Source organism: Acanthaster planci, linkage group LG09 (genome assembly GCF_054643075.1).
Source record: "Acanthaster planci isolate LZ-2023a linkage group LG09, COTS_SCS, whole genome shotgun sequence".
NCBI lineage: Eukaryota > Metazoa > Echinodermata > Asteroidea > Valvatida > Acanthasteridae > Acanthaster > Acanthaster planci.
Genome location: NC_141785.1, coordinates 5,437,636 through 5,461,662, shown reverse-complemented (window position 1 = coordinate 5,461,662; position 24,027 = coordinate 5,437,636). Strand labels below are relative to the sequence as shown.

Sequence of the window (24,027 nt, the reverse complement as noted above, 5' to 3'; positions counted from 1 at the left end):
GGTCACAAAAGTAGAATGACAAACGTTACCCAAGTGAACAAAGATGCATTTGTCATAGCATATCAATTATTTACTTGTAGAGTACACAATCTTAGGTCAGCTAACCTGCACATTGGAATTAAGGAATAAAATTTAAACACCAAGTTATTTTTTCTATCTGTACATGTGTGCTCGCCATACCATACATACAGTACATGTACGAGCAATCTTCTATGCAGAAGCTTTTGACTAAAAGAGCTCCATTTATTATTTAACATCTTGGTACTGACTTGCCTCATTTTTCATCCAAATGAATTCCAGACTCTTTCGGTCAGGAAATCACATCCTTTTTCACATGCATGGGTGCCTAAGAATCTTTGAATCAATTTTCCCATTTCGTCACAATTCCCCCTCCTCTTTGTTATTGAGATCCACCCCACACAGAACTCAATGTTCTCAAATAACAAGACATGTTTTACATGAACATGTAATTAAAGCTACATGCTGCACAGGTATATGTGTAAATGAAAGCCATGTACAAGCATTGGAATATAACTGAAATGTCTCGTAACAGTTAGTTGTGAAAGGTTGCGACGCATTCACAGATTTCAAGCCCAGTTTAAGCAGCTTGTTTATAAATAAACATTTCTTGTGTCACTTTCTGCCCACATGTAATTGTGTAGGCCTAATTGTAATGCTTGTAGTCAGAAAGTCTAGAATTTTACAGAGAAAACAATCTTTTTGCCTGTAAACTTAGGTAAACTTAGACCTTTGGTGGTGCAGGTTTGAGTACATGTACAATGTACTTGATTTGAACTTCAGACTGACACAAATGTACATAAGTGTGTGTTTTTAGTTCCTGATGTCATGCCTCAGTATGCAGTTGGGCTATTTTAAAGCTTGCGACATTGCTAGAAACTGCTCCCTGATGGTGTTTGAACGAGATGCTAACAGGTTTATGGCTGACTAGTCATTGAGCAAGGAAAGGTGACACTGATCTAATATGCTAGTGAGATTACGAGAACCTTTTAGGTTAGCCTGAATTTTATAACTAGTACCTTCTAAATGATGTGATTAAAGATAATTAGAACAAAACAAGATTACAAATTCCAGTCATTTATACAAGCCTTCTGCTTTTTCAAGCTCTAACTAAATTTCTTGTTATACACATAACAGTTTACCAGTTTTAGGTCTAAGCTACTTTTAAAAAGTTGTTGAAAGTGCTCATTCATTATTTCAAGATCTTTATAACATTTTGTTCAGGAAATTTGCACTCTTTTCAGCTGAAATCCATTAGTTCACTTACAAGTTTCACACCTTATTTACAATTTTCAAATCTGTTCACACCCAGATCCATCCAATATTCAGGCTAAATTTCATTACTCAGTACCATTTCAACATTTTGATAATATTTTAGCCATATACAAACAATCATTTAAATGTTCCCTACAGTTTATGAAATGTCACCAACTAATTATGTTATCCACTGTTTGCTTTGAAATACACTCAAAACTCCTTTTTGGTTTCATAAATCTAAAAATGAAATCTTTCAACTCAGTTTATATGTTAGCCTTCAACCCCTCCATGTACATAGATATCTCTGACTGTCAAATGAGAGTGGTTCATATTAAAATACAGAGCTTAAGAGTTAATCATTTAATGTAAGCACCTAGTCAGTTTCCCTATATGAGTTTGGATTTTACAACAGTCAGTAAAAAATCCCCAGTTTTCCTGGTTAGTTTTTACTTGTCTTAGTTGAATTCGTTATCAAGATGTATTTTTGCGTTGGGGAGATGTTAATTATATATAACGGGTTTGCCCTTACCCAACGTATATTTATAAGCACTGTATGCTCAGTGCTTGTCCGAGAGCTTGCGAAAAAACCTCACAAGCTTACTCGGGTGGGACTCGAACCCACGACCTCCTGCTTACTAGTGCAGATGTCTTAACCACTCGACCACCGAGCTTGCCGGGGAATTGAATTCGGTTGTTTTCTCTTCATAGTGAACAAGCACTGCTACATTTGTGTGTCAATTTGTCAAGTTCTGTTTTTACAAGTTCTGTTCAAGCCTGCCTTTTCTCTAGTTGGTTTGACAAACTACATGTACATGGTTCAGGAATAGTCCATTGCAACTCTCTCAATTTTACAGAAGAGAAAAATTTTTGGGACTCGCCAAATCTTGGCTGAATAGACTTTCCAAAATTCCAATTGATAAAAACATTGCAGAAAGAATTATTGGGAAATGTCTTGGATTGGATTCAGTTGTTTGAAATTTTCAACAGCATGTTTTCTTATGATTTTCAAGTATATGTACATGTACATGCTGCAGAACTGTTATTTGATATAATGCTAAAATGACAAAAATGTAATTTCCCAGTAATCTGTTTGTACACACATGCTGTTTGACGTTGATGAATGGAATTACTTGTAAAACAACTGAGATTATCCAATGGGCATTTCCTCATACCACTTGCTTGGAGTATTATCCTAACGCACAAAATTACTTGTTTTCTTTGTCACTTCCAATCTGGCCTAAAGTTTCAGTTTTCAGACACGACAGTAGAGTTTCAGGGAAGTCCCACCCAGCACCAGATCCCCTCTAGTCGTGCATGTCATTGCAGTGACATCCATATCTTCCTTGATTATGCCTCTGGTGTACTTGCCTTCTGCATTATACTGATGAATATTTCTTCTACCCCACCTGAGAAGCCTCCCCTGCCAGGTTGATTTTTTATGATCAGATGATATGTACATGTAGATGTTGCCTTGCATGTCACAGCAGACACTCCTGGGATTGTCTATGTCCACTTCAAATACTGTGTTACCATGGTAATCTGTAGATACCAGTTTACAAGTGCTGTTGTCAGTGCTCCAGTATATGATCTGCTTGTTGCTCATGGCCAGTTGATCATCAATCATTGGTGCTGGTAGTCTCCTGATGAGGGTTCCATCTGGGTTGTGGAGGCTGATCTCTCTCTTGGCCTTGTAGCCCACAGCTATCAGATTGTCCTCGTCCACTGCCAGGCAGGTTGGTTTGCGGCCTGAATCAGTTCCTGGCTGGAACTGATGGAGGAGTTGATATTCTCTGCTGAAGGTCTTGACTGCAGGACCATCTAGGACAATGAGGTGGTCGAGTCTGTTCACTGCAATTTTGATGGGATTTGCGATATCTTGAATTTTTAGCATTTTGGAGATGAAAGAAGATGTGGAATTGTTTGTTGGTAAATAAGTTACCAGCTGTTTGCATGCGAGATACCCGCATTTACTCTCCACTGTGACTATTTCGTTATCTGAGAAAACTGCAACAGAAGTAATTTGTGTCTCGTCCTGTTTCATTTGTCTCTCCAGTTTAAACTTATCTTTCAAGATCAGCCTTCCGAGTGACTTCACAGTTTCATTGCTCTCATGAAAGTCAAAGGAGTGCAAATTCTCTGGCACAGTTTGTGGCCTTTCTCTCCTTGTTATTTCTTGGAGGTTGTGCAAGAGTTTGGGCTTCAATTTTAAAATTTCCGTCTTGATTTCTTCAGCCTGGAGATTGTTTATCTCAGCCAGTTCTAGCTCTACTACCCTCAGCTGTGTATTGTTGATGTCATCTGCAGTCGTCAATGTCTTGACTCTGTCTTGGTAGATCTCCTGGGCCTCTTGCTTCAGTTTCTGCTCCATCTCTCTGATCCTAGCAACCTCCTTGTCAGCCTTTTGGGAGATCTTCTTGTTGGTTTCATCAAACAAGTTGTCTAATTTCTTACGAGACTCAGCTATGTTTGTTTTGGCATTGTTCAGTTCTTCTCTCTTATCTTCGGCCTTTGCCATCAGTTCTGCAATTTTTTGATTGCATTTTTTAAAGGCGTGAGATATATCAGAGCAAGAGTGTTTTTGATGTTTCAGAACAGAGCAAGTTGTGCATACCAACTGCTGACATGTGTTGCAATAAATGTTAATATTCTGATCCGGATGTTGTTCACATTTTGGTTCTTCTCTTAGTTTGCTCTTGTAGGCAATCTCTCCTGATTGAAGCTGAGACAGTGTGTAGGTTTGGTGAGATTTTGTTACTGGCAGACGTTCATGTACCTTTTGGCAATCTTTGCAAAGAAAGTGAGCACAGTCCATGCAAAATGAAGTTGCTTGATTTGTGTCATCACAGCTTTGACATTTGATCTCTGACCCTTGACCCTGTTGAAGCTGTTCATGCATAGCAAACTCCTCCACCAGGGCACTCAGTGTGAAGTTGGTTGGCAGATCTTCAACCTCATTTCTTCCCAATGTTGTTTCACGTCTGCACAGGGGACATGTGATCTTTGCTGTTTCCGTATCTGGGTTTTCTATGAGATATTTGAGACATTCCAGGCAGAAACTGTGAAGACAGTTCAATGCTTTTGGTTCAGTGAAACAGTTGAGGCAGATGGAGCATTGTAGATAACGCTCACTGATCTCCTGCAGAACCTCAGTTGTGCCTCCAGTTGCCATTGTTTGGTTGACTTTCAAACCTGTGGGAAGTAGACAGGATTTTTTGTTGCAAGAATATACTCTCATTTCAAGTTGTGGAAAACTGTAATTGTTTTACCTTTCAGTGAAAGCTTTTTTCTGAATGCCCATTTTAATGTTCAATTTGAATCGGTTGAAAGCAAAGATCATATAACACTACGTAGCGGCGCAAGATGGAGAACCTCATTGTGATTACATGTACATGTAAAATGTTGTAATCGCCTGGGCGCCCTTACATCAAGCAATCCACCTGTGAAGTGGACATTAGTGCACAGATGCAGGCGTTGGGCCAGGCACACATGCCTGGTACGTTTGTGCGCACGTGCGCTTATACATTGGGCCTTGTGGGGTAGCGGAACAATTTGAAGTACCCCACAAGGCCAGTTTTTACCTTGTGTGGTACCAAAATACCACAAGAATTTCACGAAACTGATATTTGGAAATAACTCAAAAAGGGGAAATTTTTGATGGGTAAAAATCTGTCACAAATTGAAGTGTTTTATATAAGGGACATACGGTCAAACTTTCATCCCAGGAAAGTGAATTTGGTTTAAATTGGAGTGATTTGAAATTTTTGTGGGAGTTTTGAACACAAGAACAAAGGAAATACCCCACAAGTATAGTGTGTACCTGTGCATTAACATCCACTGTGCAGGCGTATTGCTTGCTTGAACGGCACCCATGGTGATAAACACCTCTTTGGCAGAGTCCCCCCATCTTGCACCGCTATGCAGCGCTAAAAGATCTCTGGTTGAAAGCCATTGAAGAGGTTTTTCTGAACTCTGGGTTGCCGATTACTTGTGTCTTGGTTCTGGTACAGTTCCTCTATTGAACCAGCATGCATACATTGTATCTAGATACCCGTACATGTATTGCATGTTCAAATGTGAATTGTGCTTTGCATCTAGAAATATCGTTCCCTTGACCTACAGTACAGTATTTGTACATGTTGGCCAGGAATGGGGTACCGAAGTGTGACGTCACTGTGAACCAGAAAGTGTAGTGCAAACGAATGGAGAATGCGCGGTGAAGTGTGACGTCACTGTGAACCAGAAAGTGCAGTGCAAACGAATGGAGAATGCGCGGCGAAGTGTGACGCCACTGTGAACCAGAAAGTGCAGTGCAAACGAATGGAGTACGCACGCCTGTTGGTTCACGCGCTGGTTCACTGGCTAATGCCTTTTACACACTAATTGTGCGCGTGACATATTCACTTCGGTACTCTATATGTGTTAAATTTCTGTCTGAGAATGTGAGTTTTGAGCTGTCATTGAAGGAAGCTAGCGGTATACAATGCATATATAGATGCATGTCATTTGAGAAAAATCCCTAATGCTACTACATGTACAGACAGACATATTTTATTGTGAAGAAAGTCAATACTGCTATGTGCTTGGTCAGTCTTAGAAGTGTGTTTAAGACCGGCTCAGGAGGATGGATGTGACTGATGCCCTCTCCTGAGACTTGAGCATTATTAGCATTCATTCTCCTGAGCTTGTTGTAAATGTAAGTTTAAGACCAAACACATGATTATATATTCTCATTCATAAATAACATTTCACTCAGAGAGTCAAGCATTTTGTTCAAGAATTTTACTTTCATTTTCTTGAACACTTCTGTCCATTTTGTGTTATATTCCTTATTTCAAGTAATGTGGAGAAGAATCTTCCTATATGGAGTTAGTGCGCCTGTAACGAGTTCTGAGCACTGTGGCACACACAGACTCGTGACCAATAGGAATAAATTAAACTGCCTCATATTCAGGTGCCAGTGTGTTGTTACACAGTAGGCATTATCAGATGTTAACCACATGCTGCTGGGTTCTTATAAAAATGCGGTGCACACATACGGGGCGATTTTCAAGATTTTCAGATTTCAAAATTCTTCAAAAATCCATCATTTCATTTAATGGACGTGTCCATCCACAGGAAGGACTCTTTGGTGGCTACTCTAAGCTGACAGGTAACCTCCATTGATTCCTGAATATTTTTGTCAGGCCTACAGCCTTGTAAAAAGAGCCCAGATTGTGCGTTGTTACATAAGATTCTTTTGTGCCCGAAACTGGCACTGCACTGCTGGCGTCTTTTCAATACGGGCCAGAGTAGCATGCAGCGGTGTTGTGTGTCTCATCGCTGCAGTGGTGGAGCACTTTTGTCCCCGGTGGTAATCGGCTCGCTCTAAATGCCCCAACCCATGGCATACTGTTGCAAAACAAGGCTGGATTATCTCCACTATTGAGAGCGAAAAAATGTCGGAAATGCCCAGTAGCTCGGTCTTTTGTGCCAAGCACGGTCTTTTGTTATAGGGCCCAATTCTTTTGTCCCAGTTTCAAGGTCACTCGGCAGCAAGTGGTTAATACACAGTTACGTTGCACATTGTTGAATAGGAAATTTATGAATTGAATTGTATTTTACAATGTACCAGTAGATTGTGTGGTATTGTATGTGTTAGTATTCAAAAAGATCATACAGTACAGTTAGTACTCACTTGGACTTCTGTCATGTACAGATGGCATTGGCTGTCTCTTGATGAAGTCTTAAAATGCACCTCTCACTCACTTGGTTTTGGCAAGAATGTTGGCTGAAGAACAGTATTGCACATAGCAAATATGGCAAATGTGGGTATTTCCCTGTCTTTAAATAGAATCATTACAACAGGATCACAGGATTCTGAAATGGTGAGGTCTCCGGGAGGGATGCACTTTCTCACTTTTGTCATTCCCCACTGAATTGTTGAACATTCGTGATACTTTTTCATTGTCACTGATTGTACATGTACATGAAGTGTCGAGTTTGAACTCTCAAAATATTCTACCCGTATATTGCAGATGTAGAGCCTTGAGTTACATGTGCCTGTACACCCCTCTCAATTTTTTTTGGAATCACCCTTTCACTCAATAGGTAAACATGGCTTACATGTTCATGTCGCGCTGAAGGAATACAATCCTTTGATATGAAGGACATGGCCAGCATTGCCATGGGATTGTTTGTAACATTAGCTTCAATGACCATAAAAGAAGCCAATGGTCAGCATAAAATTAACATAAACAAATCGAATTCTTTTCTCATGATTATGCTGCTAAAAATTGCTTCGCAGTCTTTGAACGAGATGTTTAAGTTTGAAACCAGTTGGTTGTGAGCTGATGAAAGAGCGCTTAAAATTGAAATTGGAATCAACAAAAGCCACTTTAAATGACACAACACAATCAAATTAATGCAAAAGACATCAGATTCTTTTCTCACATTTTTGATGCTGCTGTAAATATCACTCTAACGATTCTTGAACAAGATACAAGTGTGAGACCAATCAGCCAATTCAGTATTTCAAAGAAAGTAAGGTCTATCAGGAACAAAGTGCAGACTGTGTGAGTCTAAGTAGGGTTGTGCTGAGAGGGTAGACATCACTGGCACATCCAAATGACCTTGGACTTACTTCATGTCAAGTACATGTATGCACTGTTGGAATACCAAACTGACTCTTTGGTTAGTAACTAATAAGTGTACACTTTTTTCAAGATGTATTTTTGCGTTGGGAGATGTTAATTTTATATAACAGGTTTTGCCCTTACCCAACGTATATTAATAAGCACTGTATGCTCAGTGCTTGTCTGATGTCTTGTCTTGTAAGATGTATTTTTGCGTTGGGAGATGTTAATTTTATATAATTTTATATAAGTTCGAGTCCCACCCGAGTAAGCTTGTGAGGTTTTTTTCGCAAGCTCTCGGACAAGCACTGAGCATACAGTGCTTATTAATATACGTTGGGTAAGGGCAAAACCTGTTATATAAAATTAACATCTCCCAACGCAAAAATACATCTTGAAAATAGTTCGCGGTACCCGCTGCTTCATTTGACTCAGACCGGCCAGCCGACCCCGGCAAGCTCGGTGGTCGAGTGGTTAAGACATCTGCACTAGTAGCAGGAGGTCCTGGGTTCGAGTCCCACCCAAGTAAGCTTGTGAGGTTTTTTTCGCAAGCTCTCGGACAAGCACTGAGCATACAGTGCTTATTAATATACGTTGGGTAAGGGCAAAACCTGTTATATAAAAGTGTACACTTGAAAGTGAAACTACGAAAGATCAGAGTGTTGAAATGATTTGTAACGATGAACAACAATCCACAAAAGTAGATTGACAAACCTTAACCTTCTGAACAAATGAATTTGCCCTGGCGTATATCACTTATCTTCCTTTAGACTAGTACACAAACATTTGCATCCAGGAATAAAATTTGCTTACAAAATGTTTTTCTTCATCTACATGTTTGTTGCTAACCATGCATTATAGTAGCAATCTTCTGTGTGCAAGCTTTTTTTTCTAAAATACCTCTGCAAATTGTTAACCCTTTGGTCTAGATTTCTCCCAATTTCCATCAAAAACAAATGCAAGACTATTTCTTTTCAGGAAATCTCAAATAACAACACACTTTGCAAGTAGTTTAAACTAAAGCTAAATTTACCAAGTACAGGTAAATGAAAGCCATATACAAGCATTATAATATCAGTGAAATGCCTCCTAACAGTTAGTAGCGAAATGTTGCCTCATGTTGTTCACATTTTCCAAGCCCAGCTAAACACTGAAGCAATTTGGTTTAAGAAATACACGCTCCTTGTCACCCTCTGCGTACATATCAGTCACAAAGTCCAGAGTTTTACAGGGGAAAACTCTTCTCACCTTTAAACTCCAAAGATGTATGGTCAGCAGGTTCTGGTACTTGATTTTAGCCTCAAATTGATAAAAATGTACGAAAGGAAGTCTGTTTTTTCAGTAACAGATGTTATTCCTATGTCAAGCAATTTGGTCTTGGACACAGATCACAATTGGACTACTATGAAGATTTGTAACATGGCTGGAAATTGCTTTGTCGTTTTTGAACAAGATGCTAACAGTTTTAAGACTGAACAAGTAAATAAGAAAATAAAAGTAACTCTGATAGATCAACATGAACTCCATTCGATTAGTAAGATCACAAGACCTTTTAAAAAGATTAAAGAATACTAAGTGCAAAACAAGAACATAAATTCAAGTTATTTACACAAGTCCTGTGCTTTTACACACTCTGACTAAAGATTTTAGTAAGTGCAAAACAATTTTATAGTTCTCTGCATAAAGCTTTTTTTAAAATTTCGTTGCAAATGCTCACTAACTACATGTAATTCAAGATATTCATAACATTTTGTTTAGAAATTTCACACTCTTTTTAGTAACAACTCTTCCGTTCAGGATATCACATGTATCTTTTTTTACATGCATGAGTGTCTAAAAATTGTTGAATCTGTTCGCCCATTTTGTTACAATTTGTTTGTCCAATCTGTTTACATCCAGATCCACCCAACATTCATGTTGAGTTTGATTTCGCAGTACTGCTGCAACATTTTGATAGAAGCATAATCATTTAAATGTTCCTCATAGTTTATACCAGGTCACAAGCTAATCATTCAATCCATTGTTTGTTTTGATGGTCCATAGTGGCTCATTCTTTTGGGTTTGAAGGATCGAGAAAGTAAATCTTCAATCTTCGTTAGCCCGGTCACCTCTATGTACATTGTACAGCAGAGATACGTGCATGTATTGTATGATAGCCAAATAAGAGAGTGGTTTATATTAGAATACAGAGCTTACTAGAAGTTTTGATTTTTCCAACAGTCATGTTTCTAATGCAAAAATATTCAGTCCCCGCCCACTCTCCTTTGTTTTCTTTTCTTGCTTTATTTCAGATGTTTCTTCTTCATACAGAACAAACATTGCTGCAGTTCTCTGTGATTAATTACAAATTTTGTAAAGTTCTGTTTCTTTGCCTGTTTTCTAGTTTACTTGACAACCCTGCTTCTCATTTGGTCCAGGAATATATGGTTCAGGAATCCATTGTTGGTACATGTATGTGGAATACACTCAATTTCAGGGATGTGGAAAATGTTTGATAATTGCCAAATCTTGACTAAATACAGTAAAACTTTTTAGAAAGTATGATTGAGAATGTTCTGCAGTGTCTAGGACTAGGTTTAGTTATTTGAAATTTATAACGAGAAGTGTTTCCCTATGATTTTCAAGTGTGCATTCTAGATCTGTTAATATCGGGCTATTCTGGCAAATATTTTTTTTCAGTAATCTGTGTTTACATCACTTGCAGTTCAATGTAGATGAAGTGAATTCCTTCTTGAGTCAGCAGTAGAGATTATCCAACAGGCACTTTCCTGATATCACAAAAACATTATCCTACCACACAGAACTACTTACGTGTCTGTACAGTTTCTTTGTTACTTCCCATTTGACCGAAAGGCTCAGATTTCAAACATGACAGTAGACTTTCAATAAAGCCTTACCACCCAGCACCAGATCTCCTGAAGATGTAATTGTCATTGCACTGACATCCATGTCTTCCTTAATTATGCATCTAATGTGCATGCCCTCAGAATTATACTGATGAACCCCAGACCTGAAAAGGTTAGTCGTCTCTTGCGATGTTTCATTATCATAGCTCTTGTACATGTAGATGTTACCTTGACTGTCACAGCAGATGCACCTAGGATAAAACATGTACATGTATGTGAACAGACGCAAGTCTGTGTTCACATTGAATACTGTTTGACCATAGTAATCTAGAGATACCAGTGCCAATTGTTCAAGCATGAAGGTACTGTACACGTACCAGTACATTAAACGGTTATTGCTGGCTACCAGTTGATCTTCAATCATTGGTGCCTTTAGTTTCCTGATGAGGGTTCCATCTGGGTTGTGGAGGCTGATCTCTCCCTTGGCCTTGTAGCCCACAGCTATCAGATTGTCTTCATCCACTGCCAGGCAGGTTGGCTTGCTCTCTGAATCAGTTCCTGGCTGGAACTGATGGAGGAGTTGATATTCTCTGCTGAAGGTCTTGACTGCAAGACCATCTAGGACAATGAGATGGTCTAGCCTGTTGACTGCAACTTGGCATGGGTCTGTGATATCTGGAATTTGTAGCACTTGGGAGATGAAGGGGGATTGAGGGTTGCTTGTTGGTAAATACCGGTAAGTCACAAGCTGTTTACGTGTAAGTCTCAAACGACTGAGTTCAGTGTCCACGGTGACTATTTCATCATTTGAGAAAACTGCAACAGAATTAATTTGATGTTTTTCTTTCACTTTCACATTCTTATCCATTCTCCATTCATCTTCCAGAATCAGCCTTCCAAGCTCCTTAGTCTCATCGTACTCGTGGAAGTCAATAATGTTTAATTTCTCTGGCACGGCTTCTGGCTGTTGTTCAGTCAGTTCTGTGAGAGAGAGCAAGAATTTTTGCTGCAGAGGTAAAATCTCCGTCTTGAGTTCTTGAGCCAGGAACTGGTTTATCTCAGCCAGTTCTAGCTCTACCATTGTCAGCTGTGTATTGTTGGTATCTTTAGCTGTCTCCAATGTCTTGACTCTGTCTTCGTAGATCTCCTTGGCCTCATGCTTCAATTGCCGCTCCATCTCTCTGATCCTAGCAACCTCCTTAGCCATGTTAGCAACCTTCTTGTTGGCTTTTTGAGAAATCTTCTTATTTGTGGCTTCAAACATGGTGTCTAGTTTCTTGCGGGACTCGGAGGTGTTTTCCTTTGCTTTGTTCAGCTCTGTCTTCTTTTTTTCAGCCTTTGCCATCAGTCCTTCAATTTCTTGTTTGCATTTATTGAAAGCCTCAGTTATACCGGCACAGGAATGCTTTTGATGTTTCAGAACAGAGCAAGTTGTACATACCAACTGCTGACATGTGTTGCAATAAATGTTAATATTGTGATCAGGATGTTTGTCACATTTTGGTTCTTCTCTTAGTTTGCTCTTGTAGGCAATCTCTCCTGATTGAAGCTGAGCCATTGTGTAGGTTTTGTGAAATTTTGTTCCTTCAAGGCGTCCATGTACTTTCTGGCAGTCTTGGCAGAGAAACTGAGCACACTGTATGCAGAATAAAGATGCTTGATTTTTCTCCTCACAGCTTTGACATTTGATCTCTGACCCTTGACCTTGTAGAAGCTGTTCCTGTATTGCAAACTCCTCCACTAGGGCACTCAGTGTGATGTTAGTTGGCAGATCTTCTACTCCATTTCTTCCCAGTTCAGTGTAACGTCTGCACAAGGGACATTGGATTTTCATAGCAAGTGAATCTTGGCTCTCTCTCAGGTATTTGAGACATGTCAAGCAAAAACTGTGTATGCAGTTCAGTAATTTAGGTTTGATGAATGGTTTCAAGCAGATGGAGCATTCTAGATGATGCTTCTTGATCTTCCTCAGAACCCTAGGTTCACCACCCGTTGCCATTGTTGATTGAATGTGAAAACAGGTTGACTTCTATGCCTGTAGAATAAACCAAAGGAAATAGAATATGAGGGACTTTTGGTTTCATAAATATTCTCTCCTTTGAAGTTGTAGAAAACTACTCAAATTTATCCTTCATCAAAAAGTATTCCTCTGAATGCCTGTCTTAATTTACATTGAAAACTATTTTGTTTGGCATTATTCATAATTTTTCTTGTTCCTTGTTGTCATCAGTTCATGTGACTTCATAATCGTTACTTGTCCTCATGCCAAAATCAGTTCGGTAATTTTCAATCAAGGGTAGTTTGGGAGTCGCCTTCAATTCATTGGATCTTAGACTATCCTGATTTTCCATTTTTCTTCCTCTCAGCACAAGAAGATGCCCCTGTAGCTAGGTAGGTTTTTTGTTAGATCTTTTTCTGATTGTCCCACCTTCATTTAACCCTAACCCTCCTGAATCCTCCAAAACCCGTTGGGTGGTTTTGGAGGATTTTGCTCTTGCAAAGTGACTTACACGTATAAAGCAGAACTCTGCTTGTGTATCAGCTTCTGAACTTTTTTTTTAGGTTTTCAGAAACATTTATGCATTATGCTGTTGGTACAAACCTTGAAAGGTTTCTTCATGTGGTTGGCTGACTCCTGATGACACCAGATACCGTCAGATAGCACCTTCTTTATGCTGGAATTTCGTTTCTGTAGATCAGTATTAGCAAAGATGGCAATGTGGATACACCCGATTTTATTTTGAAAATCATTAACTAGGATCACATGATTTTTTGCTGTGTAGTTTGTTGACTTTGTCCAATCATCACTTAATTGCTTGATACATGTATGTTGTCAATGCCTGGGCAGACTTCTGTAGTTGTGAAACTAAAGAACATGCAGTCTCAAAGTTCGGCAGGCCTATACTGTAAACATCATTGAATGCAAGGTCAAAAGGTTGTACTAGCTGTGAGTGCTGCATGACAACGATAACCCTAACACTTCAGTTGATTTCTTGATTGTTGAAGTTTTTCAAAGTCTGAAGTTTTAACATTATCAGAAGTGAAATTTTTGAACTGTCCATTTTATTCTTTTCCTTTTCAATTTTAACCATTGCCTTCTTTGTTCGTTTCAAGCACAACAGACCCCTTTTTCTCCTAGGAGACATTCACTTTAGATGCAAATAATGAAGTGTAAAGCGAACTGTTTGTTGACCAATATTCTGAATTGACATACATGTAGAACCAGTGTACCTGTTATTTTGTTTTAGTTCTTGATATGTGTCCATGTTTAATTGATTTGATTTGGACTTTGATTGTATTTTCCATAAGGTTAAAGCTTTTATTTTGCTGTTCTAAGTGCCACCTCAAAATGCAATATGAGCTTCAATGCTCATAAAATTAACGTTAAAGAACTCAGATTATTTTTGTTACTTACATGGTACTTAAACTTGCGTCACTGTCTTTCAACAAGATGTTTGAGTTTCTTATGTTAGGTGTAGATGATTTGCTTGTTGCTGAAAATCAGTTGGTGCCCATAGTTTCCTGATGAGGGTTCCATCTGGGTTGTGGAGGCTGATCTCTTCCCTGGCCTTGTAGCCCACAGCTATCAGATTGTCCTCATCCACTGCCAGGCAGGTTGGTTGGCTGTCTGAATCAGTTCCTGGCTGGAACTGATGGAGGAGTTGATATTCTCTGCTGAAGGTCTTGACTGCAAGACCATCTAGGACAATGAGATGGTCTAGTCTGTTCACTGCAACTTGGTGTGGATCTTTGATATCTGGAATTTGTAGCATGTGTGAAATGAAAGGGGATCGGGGTTTGCTTGTTGGTAAAAAAGTGAGTTTTGAGCTGTTTGTTATGTGTATCAATTCAACTGGTCACATTAATTGCAATAAATGCAAAGAAAAGTAAGATTCATTTCTGGATGTTGTGTATATGTTGGCTTCTCGTCTATAATGAAATTGAAGAGTTAGAATTCTCAACAATTCATATTGCAGATGGCAAACTTGGTGTTAAACCCTCGTAACATAGTTTGGAATCACCTTTTCAGTCAGTAGTGTACCTGTTGCCATAGTGCTGTGCAGTTGCCAAGGTGAAATGAATGCCTCTTCATACAAAGGTTGCCACCAACGTTACCGTAGGATTCTTTTGAACTCTATTTTACACCTGACTAGGTAACAACACAATTGCATGACAAGTTTGCCATACAGAGAAACCTGTATTAGCAATAAAGTGGAATAAAAGGTTGAAAGGTTCTGGTAGCTGCTGAAATTACACAAAGCCAAATGACAGCGTTTATCCTAGTATTGTGAATTGACACAGAGACTGATTTCCAGGTTCATTTGTTTGGCTTTAGGTTTTTTCTCTCACATTTTTAGTTCTGAATGTCTCCTCATGTTTGATTGATTTTGGTCAAGACCTTAAACCAAATTTTCAGTACTGTTCAAATGTTATAACTGTTCACAGTTATAACTGTTGTCTCGTAAGTTTGTCAGATTTATGTATTAGCTATGCAGCTCATAAAGGCTGGTACAGTTAGCGTGACATTAATGCAAAAGACATAAGCTTCTTTTTTAAATACTGCTATAAATTTTTCACATTTCAAAGAAAGCAATGTCAATCGGGAGCAAAGCTCATGTATGAGTCTAAGTAGGGTTGTGCTGAGAGGGTAAACATCACAGGCACATCTAAATGACCTTGGACTTACTTCATGTCAAGCATGCGCTGTTGGAATACCAAACTGGCTCAGTGTTAGTAACTAATAAGTGTCCACTTAAAGGTGAAACTCTAAAAGGTCAGTATGGAAATGATTTGTAATGAAGATTTGAGGAACTTTAGGCCGCAAAAGTAGATTGTGGTAATCCCAGAAATTAGAGGTCCATTTTTGTGTGTGTCCCTGTCACATCTGACATACGATTTGTAAGTTCGGAACACATTTTCTAACTTCCAAGAGTGATGAATTAATTAATGCAAATTATCTGCCAAAAAATAGTAATAGTTTGAAATCAATTTCAGGGATATTTCTATGTCAAATAACAAAGGTCAGATGTAACAGGGACACAAAAAATGTCACATTTTTGAGCCCCATTGACAAACCTTAACCTTCCGAGCAAAGATGTTCTTGTCGAAGCGTGTACATGTACTTGTTATTTATCTACATGGAGATAAACATGTATTAATTAATAAACAAACATGTACATTGGAATCCAGGAATAAAATTTTCTTCATTCACATGCTAGCCGTACATACAAGCAATCTTCTACATGCAAGCTTTTACTAAAACAGTTCTTTATATTGCTAAACATTTTGGCATTGATTTGCCTGTTTTTCTCCATCAAAATGAATTCACGACTCTTCCTTTTCTGCTTGCCCTGAAGAAGGTACTCAGTTACCGAAATCTCAGCAATCATATATTTCAGAGCACTGATTTAATCTTATATTCTTGTCGACACCCAATATTCAGGTTGAGTTTGATTCCTCAATACTGCTGCAACATTTTGACACAAGCATAATAAATGTTTATATCAGGTCACAACCTAAACATGCAATCCATTGTTTGTTTCGATGGTACATGTACCTAGTTATATATTCCTTTGGGTTCAAAGGATTAAGGAAGTAAATCTTTTAACCCAGTTTGTGCATTAGCCCGGCCACCTCCATGTACATTGTACACATATTATGTACATGTAACAGCAGATACATACACGTGTACTGTGTGATAGCCAAATAAGAGAGTGGTTTACATTGGAATACAGAGCTTAGGAGTTTTTTTAAACAGTTGTAAAATAATTTGTGTTTCATGCAAAATCTTCAGTCCCCAGCCACCCTTCCTCTTCATACAGAACAAACATTGCTGCAGTTCTCTGTGATTAATTATATACTTCATAAAGTTCTGTTTGTTAGCCTGTTTTCTAATTTAATTACATGTAACAACCCTGCTTCTCATTTGGTCCATTGTCAGCATTTGGAACACTCTCAGTTTGAGAGATGTGGAAAATGTTTGATAATCGCTGAATCTTGACTGAAAAGAGTAAAACTTTTTAGAAAGTATGATTAAGAATGTTCTGCAGTATCTTGGACTACATGTAGGTTCAGTTGCTTGAAATTTATAATGAGAAGTGTTTCCCTATGATTTTCAAGTGTACATTTACATCTGTTATTTGTTATAGGGCTATCATGACAATTTTTTTTCAGTAATCTGTGTTGACACCACTTGCTGTTCAATGAAATGAAGTGAATTCCTTTGGGTCAACAGTTGAGAATTTCCAACAAGCATTTCCCTCATATCACAAAAAAATTATCCTACCACACAGAATTACTTACATGTATGTACATTTTCTTTGTTACATGTACTTCCAATTTGACCAAAAGGCTCAGTTTTCAAACACGACAATAGACTTTCAATAAACCCTCACCACCTAGCACCAGATCTCCTGAAGATGTAAATGTCATTGCACTGACATCCATGTCCTCCTTAATTATGCATCTAATGTGCTTGCCCTCAGAATTACACTGATGGATACCCAAGCTGAAAAGGTTGGTCAACAGGGGTGATGTTTCGTTGTCATGGCACATGTAGATGTAGATGTTGCCTTGATTGTCGCAGCAGACACTCCTAGGACTTAACATGTACTGGTATATGCTTGGGTCTGTGTTCACGTTGAATACTATTTTACCATAGTAATCTAGAGATACTAATAGTGAAAGTATGCTGTTAGTGTACATTAAACGGTTATTGCTGGCTACCATTTGATCATCAATCATTGGTGCCGGTAGTCTCCTGATGAGGGTTCCATCTGAGTTGTGGAGGCTGATCTCTCCCTTGGCCTTGTAGCCCACAGCTATCAGATTGTCATCATCCACTGCCAGGCAGGTTGGTTGGCTGTCTGAATCAATTCCTGGCTGGAACTGATGGAGGAGTTGATATTCTCTGCTGAAAGTCTTGACTGCAAGACCATCTAGGACAATGATGTGGTCTAGTCTGTTGACTGCAACTTGGTGTGGATCCTCGACTTCTGGAATTTGTAGCACTTGGGAGATGAAAGGGGATTGGGGGTTGCTTGTTGGTAAATACCGGTAAGTCACAAGCTGCTTACATGTATGTCTGAAAAGACTTAGTTCAGTGTCTACGGTGACGATTTCGTCATTTGAGAAAACTGCAACAGAAGTAACAGTATGTTTCTCATCCAGTTCCATTTTCTTGTCCAGTCTCCATTCACCTTCCAGAATCAGCCTTCCAAATGTTTTCTCAGTCTCAAAACAGTCCTGGAAGTCAATGAAGTGCAACTTCTGTGGCACTATTTGTGGCTGTTGTTTAGTCAGTTCTCTGAGAACGAACAAGAATTGTTGCTTAAGATGTAAAATCTCCGTCTTGATTTCTTGAGCCAGGAGCTGGTTCATCTCAGCCAGTTCAAGCTCTGCTACTTTCAGTTGCGAATTGTTGGCATCTTCAGCAGCCTTGAATGTCTTGACTCTGTCTTGGTAGATCTCCTGGGCCTCTTGCTTCAGTTTCTGCTCCATCTCTCTGATCCTAGCAACCTCCTTGTCGGCCTTTTGGGAGATCTTCTTGTTGGTAGCTTCAAACATGGTGTCTAGAGTCTTGCGGGACTCTGCTGTGTTTTTCATGGCTTTCTCCAGTTCGTTTTGCATTTTGTTAGCCTTTGCCATCAGTCCTTCAATTTCTTGTTTGCATTTATCAAAAGCCTCCGATATGTCTGCACAAGAATGTTGTTTATGTTTCAGAACAGAGCAGGTTGTGCAAATCAACTGCTCACATGTGTTGCAGTAAATGTTAATATTCTGATCAGGATGTTTGTTACATTTTGGTTCTTCTCTTAGTTTGCTCTTGTAGGCAATCTCTCCTGATTGAAGCTGAACCATGGTGTAGGTGTTGTGAGATTTTGTCCCTGCTAGGTGTTCATGTACTTCCTGGCAATCATTGCAAAGAAACTGAACACAATCCTGGCAAAATGAAGTTGCTTTATTTTTCTTACTACAGCTTTGACATTTGATCTCTGACCCTTGACCTTTTAGAAGCTGTTCGTGTATAGCAAACTCCTCCACCAGGGCACTGAGTGTGAAGTTAGTTGGCAGATCTTCAACCTGATTTTTGTCCAGTTCAGTGTAACATCTGCACAGGGGACACTTGATTCTCACTGCTGTCATACCTTTGCTTTCTCTGAGATGTTTGAGACAATTCAAGCAAAAACTGTGTAAGCAATCCAGCACTTTTGGCTCAGTGAAACGGTTGAAGCAGATGGAGCATTCTAGATGACGCTTAATTTTCCCCAGACCATCAGCTACACCACCAGTTGCCATGGTTTTATTGGATGTGAAACGTGTTGACTTTTGTACCTTTAGAATAGACCGAAAGAAATAGAACAGGATTTTTTTGTTGCAAGAATATTCTCTGCTCTGAAGTTAAAACTACTTCAGATAAATAAAATATAAAATTACTTCAATTTACCCTTGATGGAAAAAGTTGTTCTCCGAATGCCCATTGTAATCTACTTTGAATTTTTTTCAGCATCATTCTTGATTTTTTTCTTGTTCTCAGTTGACCTGACTTCACAACCATTCTTCACGTTCATTCCAAAATCCAAAAGCTTCAATCAAGTTCAGTTGATGCCGCGTCACCTTCTTCCCAGTGGATCTTAGACTGTATCCTGATTTTCCATTGTTGTTCTGCTCAGCACAAAATGTCCCTGTAGCTAATGGTTATAGCCTTTCATTTTGTCATGGAAAATAAAATTCTTATGGTGTTCTTATGGTATTAAGTGTGAGAGAATAATTCTTCCATTTGGTAGAGAGAGAGAGAGATGACTGAAAGTTTGTGTGATTTGGTCAGGTATTGTTGTGTCCTCAGCCATTACTGACAACCACCCAAACATCTGATACACATACTTTGCTTTTGCAAAGTGACTTACGTAAGATACATATTGAGCTTCTGAATGTTTTTTGTAGGTTTTCCAAAACTGTTATGCACTATTCTGTTGATACTAACCTTGAAAGTTTTCTTCATGAGGTTGGCTAACTCCTGATGGCACCAAATACCATCAGATAGCACCCTCTTGGTGCTGAAATTTCATCTCTGCAGATCATTATTCGCAAATATGGCGGCGTTGTGGATATGTCCCATTTTGTTGTAGTTTGTTGACCCTGTCCAGTCATCACTTAATTGCTTGACACGTGTATGTTGTCAATGCCTGTGCAGACTTCTGTAGTTAAGAAACTAAAGGACATGCAGTCTCAAAGTTCAGCAGGCCTATACTGCTAACATACATTAATAGAATCCAAGGTCAAAAGGTTCTACTGGCTGTGAGCGCTGCACGACAATAACCTTTACACTTCAGCTGATTTCCAAGGATGGATTTGCGCAGGGGGATTTTAATTAATTTTGGATTTTTGCCCTCCCTGACGTATATTATAACACTGTATACTCACTGTCAAAAAACCACAAGCACGTGCGGTACCTGCTGCTACATCTGACTCGAACCACCCAGCCGACACTGGCAAGCTCGGTAGTTGAGTGGTTAAAAGTCTGCACTAGTAAGCAGGAGGTTGTGGGTTTGAGTCCCATCCGAGTATGCTTGTGTTTTTTTTTTTCAAGCCTTTGGGGGCAAACACTGAGTAAACAGTGTTATACATGTAAGTCGGGCATGGCAAAAATCCAAAATTAATTCAGTTGATTTCTAGATAGTTAAAGAACTTCAAGCCAAAGTCTGAAGTTTTAACGTTATCAGTAGTTAAATTTTTGAACTGTCCATTTTATTCTTTTCCGTTTCAATTTTAACCATTGCCTTCTTTGTTCGTTTCAAGCACAACTGACCCCTTTGTCTCCCAGGAGACATTCACTTTAGATGCAAATAATGAAGTGTAAAGCAAATTGTTTGTTGACCAAGATTTGAAGAAATTTTTGGCCAGTGTCTCCTTCACAATGTCTTGTTTACATTTTTGCTCCAGGTTAAGAAACATTTCCCTTTAATCATTGTTGCATGGTGTTGAGATACGTGTCCAATTCAGATTGGCTTAGAAATGTGAAGTGGTCGTTATTTAATTCTTGTTCATATTTTGCAGGGACCTGAACATCCTCATCCTGGTAAGCGGTACTCTGCCCGCGGGTTCCCAAGGCACTGCTACCTCCCAGACAATGAGATTGGAAGAAAGGTAAAAGTACAGTTTCCCATCATCCCAAGCCGACCCAAATCCTCAAATATCCAGCTACCAGTTTTGCAAGATTTTGTGGGATTCAGGTTGTGCTGTTTCTAAACCAAAGTTCATCAAATGAAAGTACCACTTTCTTCTATCTCTGAGCATTGTGGGGTATTCTTTAAGTCTTTCCTCATAAGAGGAGTTCGTGTTTTGTGAGGTGAGTTCCAAAAGATAGGTGTAACAATTGTGAAAGCCTGTCCAAAAGTCACATTCTCATAACACGGTTTGCTCATAGTACACCTTGTATTTATTGATGTAATTATAAATTGAATGTCCATTAACTTGAGCTAGGTTAGCTAAGAACCTTCCTGAACCTACTTTACACCAACTGCAACCTTCTTAAACTGAGCTAAAGCATTTTAGGGCTTGGTTTTGACACAAAATTGGGACATCAGGTTCCATGCCTGCTATGTACATGGTAAGGTCTCTGATAAGCCTGCTTGATCAATGTTGTCTCCTGTATGGCCTTCAAGAGTTGCGGTTATGTCTGTTGTGATCATGTGTTTGCAACTTGTGAAGACCTAGAAATAACTCATGACAACCATTTCAGATACAGCCTCTCTCAGCCCAGATGTTCTCTTCCAACCTTCCAGATCCTGAAGCTTCTTATTATTGCCTGGGAGCGTCGTCTTCTCTTCACCATCGGCACGTCGGCCACCACAGGCGAGCCTTGCACCGTGGTCTGGAACGAGATCCACCACAAGACGGAGTTTGGCTCCAACGTGACCGGCCACGGCTACCCGGACCCCAACTACTTTGACAACGTGCTGTCCGAGCTAGCTGCCCAGGGGGTGACCGAAGACTGCTTGAAAGATTAATTTCCACCCTGGCATCAGCCCTGTGCAGACCCAATTGAGGGCAGCAGATAACACTGGATTTTCGAGTTTACGGTGTCTGTTCTAATATTGATTGATAAGCCTTTACTTTAAAAGAGATTTGCCATCTAAGAGTAGAATTTCCCTCTCCTCTGTCATTCCCTCTGTGACAAAAAAAATACAAAACACAGTAAAAAGTCCTTGTCAAATTTTGTATTTTCTCTGCAAAGGCTCTCTCGAAAGGAGAGGGAATTCTACAGGCGATATTGTAATTTGCTTGTCTGCAATCCTACTTCCTCTTTCCAGTACCTTGCAGTTTTGAATACACCTAGTGTGACCCTGTATTCCATGTGTTTTGGGAGTCATAATAAAGCCTAAAAGAGCCTAATATGGGGAAACACTTTGAATGTTTTCTCTAAGAGTGTCACATTGCATTATTTTTTTGCACAGAGCTTTGAGAAGTTTTACCAGTAAAATCCTTTTCACACAAAGTTTTATGAACATCGGACGTACCACTGTGGTGAAATGTTGCGTTTCCGCAACTGGTTGGCCAAATATGTCTTCTTTTTTTGGACTTTTGTTCATTGCATCCAGGCTGACATGCCCTATGGTATGTCAGAATGAATTGGAAACTCACAAAGGCACACATAATGAATGTCTTTACATCACGGTAGGTTTTTAAAAAATCAGTTTGGGAAAGACTTTATCGGCAATAAAATGTCTATCAAATTGTCTTTTTTTAAAACGTGACATCAGAAATCTGAGTGGGTATTGAAAACGGATATGGGCTTTGTCACCACTTGTCACAGGAATGTTTCTATTGCCACCCAATTGTGCTTGTAAGCTCTTGACTTCAATGTCCTGTGCACATATTGTTTGGTTTTTTTCTTGAGTAACAAGTGACTGAATGATATATAAGCAATGTATACAGTTTAAATGCCAAAAATGACGATATTAGCACACTTTTGAACGAGGTATATGCACAGCATTTTAGAAGCATGCATATATATATTCATGTGGCCTGTTGAACATTCATGAACCTGTTGAATATTCATGAACCTTTGCCTTTTATTCTGCGAGCAAGCTACAAAAAGATGTGTTGTAAAGTTGTGGATAAGTGTACATATTTATTATATCTAAGCATGCACGTATCGCTAGTTAGTGCTGGCAAAAAGTCAAGGTTAACGGAAATCGAAGCCATAAAAAGGTATGTTTAGTTGTAAAACAGTGGAAGAAACTTTATCCCTTTATTACACCCTGGGATTTTTATTTTTAAAGAATTTTTATTTGAAAAGGTTTTAACAGTGGGAAAAGGAACTGTTCCTTTGGGTAAACCAAAACATGATATGAAACAATGTTAACTTATCTGTTATTATTAATTCAACTTTAGTGACTATTCATTTTTTTTTTAAAATGCCGAAATCATACGGTAATTATGATGTTCCACTGTAAAACTGCTTAACTGTTGCTTATGTGGTTTTGCATTTCCTTTAGGTGTAAAAACTGTTGTGTACATGTAGGTGGGTATTTATATAAGGCCTTATAAACCACACTATTATTGTCATATTTTGCTCTAAATGACTTTTTCTTTGACACATCATGAAGCTTAAGAATTGTCGTCCCCAAGCTAATCAGTGTTCATTCTTGCCAGCATCATCTGTGTTTCTCCTAAGGTTGAAGAGACCGCGCTTAGATAAAAATTTCTACATGAAGTTAAAACCACATTTTCTCATCACAATGGAGAAACCAACTTGTGCTTTTTGCTGCAACCTGCTGTAATGATTGAGTTTGTTGCTTTGCGGGAGGCAGACTTTTGAGCTCGAAAGGCTGAGCCAAGTTTAGTTCTCAGTTCTAATGTAGACTGGGCGTCCACACAATAGTACTTCATGGCTATGCTACAGTACTTTGTTGCAATGCACTAGTACATTGGGGTCATGCTATAGTACTTGTTTGCCATGCAGTAGTACTTCATGGCCAATTGTACCTAGTTGCCATGCTGAAGTACTGGTTACCATGTGATAGTACTTGGTGTGCTCTCTGCATATAGTTTAGCATTGACTTTGGCCCATTCATACAAGTGGATGATTGAAACCTTGGAACATGGTATCATTTCAGTCTGATGTTAAAATTAATTTCAATCATGGATTGTTTAATGCAATAAAAAATCCTGTACGGCACTGCAAAGCATTGAAAAGCTTCCACATTGTCTGCAATAACATAAACATTATCTTTTGTCGACCAAATGTCTCATTGAACGCTTGGCTCCCGTATCAACATGCACTTTTTCCA

At 39.0% G+C, this 24,027-nt stretch overlaps 4 protein-coding genes across 7 annotated transcripts in view; 1 reads left to right on the top strand and 3 right to left on the bottom strand.

The window, feature by feature from the left end:
* The window catches only part of LOC110976844 (E3 ubiquitin-protein ligase DTX4-like), a 58,404-nt gene extending 34,467 nt beyond the window's left edge, over window positions 1-23,937 (top strand). For all 3 annotated transcript variants that reach the window (XM_087141398.1, XM_022230477.2, XM_022230476.2), the window contains 2 exons: window positions 20,789-20,878; window positions 21,517-23,937. In XM_087141398.1, the coding sequence (XP_086997524.1) occupies window positions 20,789-20,878; window positions 21,517-21,741 (315 nt within the window). In that variant the 3' untranslated portion in view covers window positions 21,742-23,937. The remainder of the gene's footprint in view (window positions 1-20,788; window positions 20,879-21,516) is intronic.
* LOC110976843 (uncharacterized) lies at window positions 1,757-7,426 on the bottom strand. Its single transcript, XM_022230473.2, has 2 exons — window positions 6,950-7,426; window positions 1,757-4,464 (listed from the first exon to the last, which is right to left on the bottom strand). The coding sequence occupies exons 1-2, from the start codon at window positions 6,975-6,977 to the stop codon at window positions 2,528-2,530; spliced, it is 1,965 nt and encodes a 654-aa protein (XP_022086165.2). The 5' UTR covers window positions 6,978-7,426; the 3' UTR covers window positions 1,757-2,527.
* Window positions 7,673-13,584, bottom strand: LOC147798044 (uncharacterized). 2 transcript variants are annotated; one of them, XM_087141397.1, is made up of 3 exons: window positions 13,335-13,584; window positions 11,110-12,767; window positions 7,673-10,983 (listed from the first exon to the last, which is right to left on the bottom strand). In XM_087141397.1, the coding sequence occupies exons 2-3, from the start codon at window positions 12,729-12,731 to the stop codon at window positions 10,749-10,751; spliced, it is 1,857 nt and encodes a 618-aa protein (XP_086997523.1). In that variant the 5' UTR covers window positions 12,732-12,767; window positions 13,335-13,584; the 3' UTR covers window positions 7,673-10,748. The 2 variants fall into 2 exon arrangements, with proteins under 2 accessions (XP_086997523.1, XP_086997522.1); XM_087141396.1 differs by having other exon boundaries at window positions 7,673-12,767; window positions 13,335-13,583.
* On the bottom strand, window positions 15,908-20,139 carry LOC147798043 (uncharacterized). Its single transcript, XM_087141395.1, has 2 exons — window positions 19,716-20,139; window positions 15,908-19,066 (listed from the first exon to the last, which is right to left on the bottom strand). The coding sequence occupies exons 1-2, from the start codon at window positions 19,731-19,733 to the stop codon at window positions 17,093-17,095; spliced, it is 1,992 nt and encodes a 663-aa protein (XP_086997521.1). The 5' UTR covers window positions 19,734-20,139; the 3' UTR covers window positions 15,908-17,092.
* Window positions 23,938-24,027: the final 90 nt, after the last annotated feature.